The following is a 4,017-nucleotide window of genomic DNA, read 5'->3' as shown; positions in this document are numbered from 1 at the left end:
CCAATTTTTAAATAGCTTGCAGGTTTCATTAATTAACACTAAATTAATCATGTAAAAATAAATATTTTAAAGGAAAAACAATGAGAAATAGACTCAGGTTTGTGTTTATATGTATATATACGTGGGGAGAGAGAGAGTGGGGGGGGGAGTACGTTTTAAATAAAAAGAATTGCCATAATCATTTGTGAATATAAAATTTGCGACAAAAGGGAACTGAGAGGGGAAAACGTAGGTTTGCTTTAAAAGAAGAATAAATTTATTTGTAATTATAATTTAACCCCATTTTATATATTCAAGTAATATTGCGTTGAATTAATAAATTTAGTATTTATTTTATTTTGCAGTAAGGGAGTATTATTTTATTTTGAAGCGGAGACAGTAAGAATGTCTCCAGTGTTACGAAATAATCAAACCCAAAAGGAATGATGACGACTTTAAAAGAGTCACAAACATGAGTTGAGGCCCAAAACCAACGAAAACAACAGCGGCGAGTATTTTTATTGTGTTGCCAATTCTCATTGGTCCATATATAAGAGCTCGTTTTTCATTGGTTTATTCAGGCACGTGACGAAGCTAAAGGTGTTAGTGTTTTGGCGGTTGCAGGAGAACGCAGAGAGGATTTTTTACTGATTGTGAGTGAAACGAAGAAACATGGTTAGCATCCGTTTGATTATTCGGTCCTAAATGGCCATCGATGGTTGTAATTATTATTTATACCTACTTAATTGTCTTGTCGTTTACCTCGATGTTTCATTTTCCATTTACTAAGTTATTAAGTGATATGTTATTTTGGTTTTTCTCCAAATATTTTTAGGCGGGAGGAAAAGCCGGTAAAGATTCAGGAAAAGCTAAAGCGAAAGCCGTGTCACGTTCAGCTCGTGCTGGTTTGCAGGTTAGTCATAATGAACATCATTTTTTAAAATATATTTTCTAGAATCTAATCCCTGTCATTTACCATTTCGTAAACGATTAATGCTTGTATTATTTTGTAGTTTCCAGTCGGTCGTATTCACAGGCACTTGAAAAACAGAACAACGAGCCATGGACGTGTAGGAGCAACGGCCGCAGTCTACAGTGCAGCTATTTTAGAGTATCTAACGGCTGAGGTAGGATTTAAAACAAATTCTATTTTACTCAACAATTATAAATTTTCCGTTATTGATTACGTATTTTTAATTACTCTCTCGATCCTTCATTGAAATTTCGCGGGTTTATTAAATTAGCTGATGGCCTGCTTAACCTGCACTTTACGTACATTTTTACATTGATATAATAAAATGTCGATGTTTCTACAAGCTATAATCTATTGTTCAGTGTTGTTGAAAGTTGCCTATTTTTTTGGAAATATCTTTTTTTGTTACCAAATTTGATTTGTTTAATTCCCGCCAATATGTCCAAGACAAAAAGTCTGAAAGTTGTCGGGCTCTTTGTATTTTCTCTGGACAATTACAGTTCCTAATTGTTTTATAACTCCGGTAATGTTTGAATTTAAATCTATAAAACCGTTCTAGTTGCAGTTATTGGCCATAGATATATATCTAGGCTTGGCGGTCTTGTTTTGATATATATTTTCTCTCTAGTTCTTCACAAAGCCCTCGTATCCCGCCTAAAAAAAAAAGTCTCTGTTCTTGTTTAGGTTCTAATTAAATAGAATTTCGATTTTATTCAAGACCTTCTGGTCTTAGTGAAAGACTTGATAACTTTTGGCAGTGATTGTTGACTAAAAAAAACTATTTTTCAGTCCCTTTAAAAAGTTAGGAAAACCTCAATAATTGAGGAGGAAGGGGTAAAATTAGGTCATCATTGTTGGGTTTTTTAGTTAAGCTTACCTTTCGTGTATGTTTTAATGATTTTTTTTTTTACTTTAATGTGTCTTTATTTTTAAAATGTTTGCTTTGAGTAATTAAGCGGGTCTGGGGAGAAATTTTGAAATGTCTTTTTGTCAATGATTCGAGCTTACTGCTGCTCTTACTAGAGGTGGTGGTAGAGGTGGTAATGTTTATAAAGCCGGGAGGGGTACTTGATGGACTGGTTCTTTTATACCCCTACGCCTAATTGTGTGTAGCTGCTCTATACACAGCACACATACAGTTGAATACATTCACACGGCCTCCTCAGCCAATGATACCTCGCCGGTTCAAGATTTGAAATAACGGTGAGGCTGTTTATCGTCCATAACTACTAGACCCGTCATGTTTTCATTTACACAATTAGCTCTTGTCAGGATTTATTAGTTATTAAACTGACGTTTTACCTGTAAATATACATTTTAAAAAATTTTCGAAGTTGCTTCATTCCAGGTCAGTATCTTAGATGTGACCATAGTCTTTTTCCCTTTTTGAAACTCATTTCAACCGGGTTTTTGTTTTTATATTAAAAGTAATAGTAAATTTAGTTATGTCTGGGGAGTCATACTCGTTTGGTTGGTACCTTACACACTCAAAAATATTCTAAAGAATTTTGCCTTTTGCAACCCTATCAATAGTTTGGACTCTTGAAAAGGGTTGCAAGATGCAACGAAAATTCTAGGGAAAAAAAAACAAAAATAGGTTGAAATTTTACCGATGAGTGTGTTAAATTATAAGGCACCAACAGAGAATGACTCTCTCCAGACAACAGAATGTGCTTTAACACACGAACTCGCATAAAGAATCTTGCAAACCAAAAACGTAATAAATTTAGTTGTTTTTACCAATTAGGATAACTTATTTTATGGGAGATAGCCTGTTTATACTTTGAGCAATCTGATCACGACCAGTTTATTTTCCCCCTGAACAAGATTTGAGGATCTGTTTAATCATTAACGTTCTTAAACGTATTTACTTGATTTTTAATATTTCAGGTGCTAGAGTTGGCTGGTAATGCCAGTAAAGACTTGAAGGTGAAACGTATCACTCCCCGTCATTTACAGTTAGCAATCCGAGGTGATGAAGAATTGGATTCTCTAATCAAGGCAACAATTGCTGGTGGTGGTCAGTACTTTTTTCTTTTCCTCATCTACTTTAAGCTTTTCTACCTTGATTGGGCTAAGTAAAATAATGCATTAGCATTTTATATTGCTGAATTTGTTTGGGTTTTTTGTTATTTCCCAGCAAAACTGCGTTTTAAATTTTTAGGAATTAGGGATTTTTCCTGTTAATAAAAGTTGGGCAAATTGTTAAAGAATTAAAATGGTTTAAGGGACTCCAAAATTAGCTTTTAGTACTTAAGTAGTCTAGGATTTTTTATTTGATTCTTACTGAAGTTATTTTTCATGTTTTTCCAGGTGTCATTCCTCACATCCACAAATCTCTTATCGGCAAGAAAGGATCACAAAAGGCTACATAAACCATGGAGTGTTTGTTGTATATTTGGTGTGGTTGCTAGTCCTTAAAATCATTAAATTTTAACACCCTTCCCTCTGCTCTCAAAAACACAAAAAAAATTATCAAAATAACCGGGAAAACCTGTCCCTGCCGCCACCAGCCCCACCCCTTCCCAATACGAGAACATAGTTGTCATATGTAGCTATATTGTCATAAGTCCGAGAGATTTTATTAACTTCCCATTTTCTCTTGTATTTTTTATTTCCATTCTCTTCACTATTTGTATATCACTATACAACAATTTTGAAACTTCCAAACCAATCAATCTGGTGTTTTTATAAGACACTGTATTGATCACCTCCACTCATCTTCTAATGGATGGAGTAAATAAGATTTATCATGCGTCTTCATTACACAAATAAATTTTATCATTCACACGATTTTGTTTGGCTTTTTTTCCTCCTTGCAAGTTAAAATGAAATAATCTTCGGTTAATTCCCTTTCGCCATTGTCTTCTGTTTTGGTGGTGTATGTTGCTGAAGTTTACATTTATGTATGTATAATATATATATATGCACGCACACACACACGCACCTGTTTTCGTAGATGCTAGATTCTCATTTCAACGGGTTGTCCTGTGATGTCTGCTTGGTAATTTTACAGTTTGGTTTATTTATAACTAAAATATTTTTGCGTATACATTCAATGGTAA

General features: G+C 34.0%; 1 protein-coding gene across 1 annotated transcript; it reads left to right on the top strand.

Moving 5' to 3' along the window:
• Positions 1-514: 514 nt before the first annotated feature.
• On the top strand, positions 515-3,742 carry LOC106869692 (histone H2A.V). Its single transcript, XM_014915529.3, has 5 exons — positions 515-654; positions 815-892; positions 993-1,106; positions 2,843-2,972; positions 3,266-3,742. Exons 1-5 carry the CDS (start codon positions 652-654, stop codon positions 3,325-3,327), a joined length of 387 nt encoding a protein of 128 aa, XP_014771015.1. The 5' UTR covers positions 515-651; the 3' UTR covers positions 3,328-3,742.
• Positions 3,743-4,017: the final 275 nt, after the last annotated feature.

Source organism: Octopus bimaculoides, chromosome 2 (assembly GCF_046866305.1).
Source record: "Octopus bimaculoides isolate indiv1 chromosome 2, ASM4686630v1, whole genome shotgun sequence".
Lineage (NCBI taxonomy): Eukaryota > Metazoa > Mollusca > Cephalopoda > Octopoda > Octopodidae > Octopus > Octopus bimaculoides.
The sequence above is the reverse complement of the archived record's forward strand: the minus strand, read 5'-3'. Positions and strand labels throughout refer to the sequence as shown.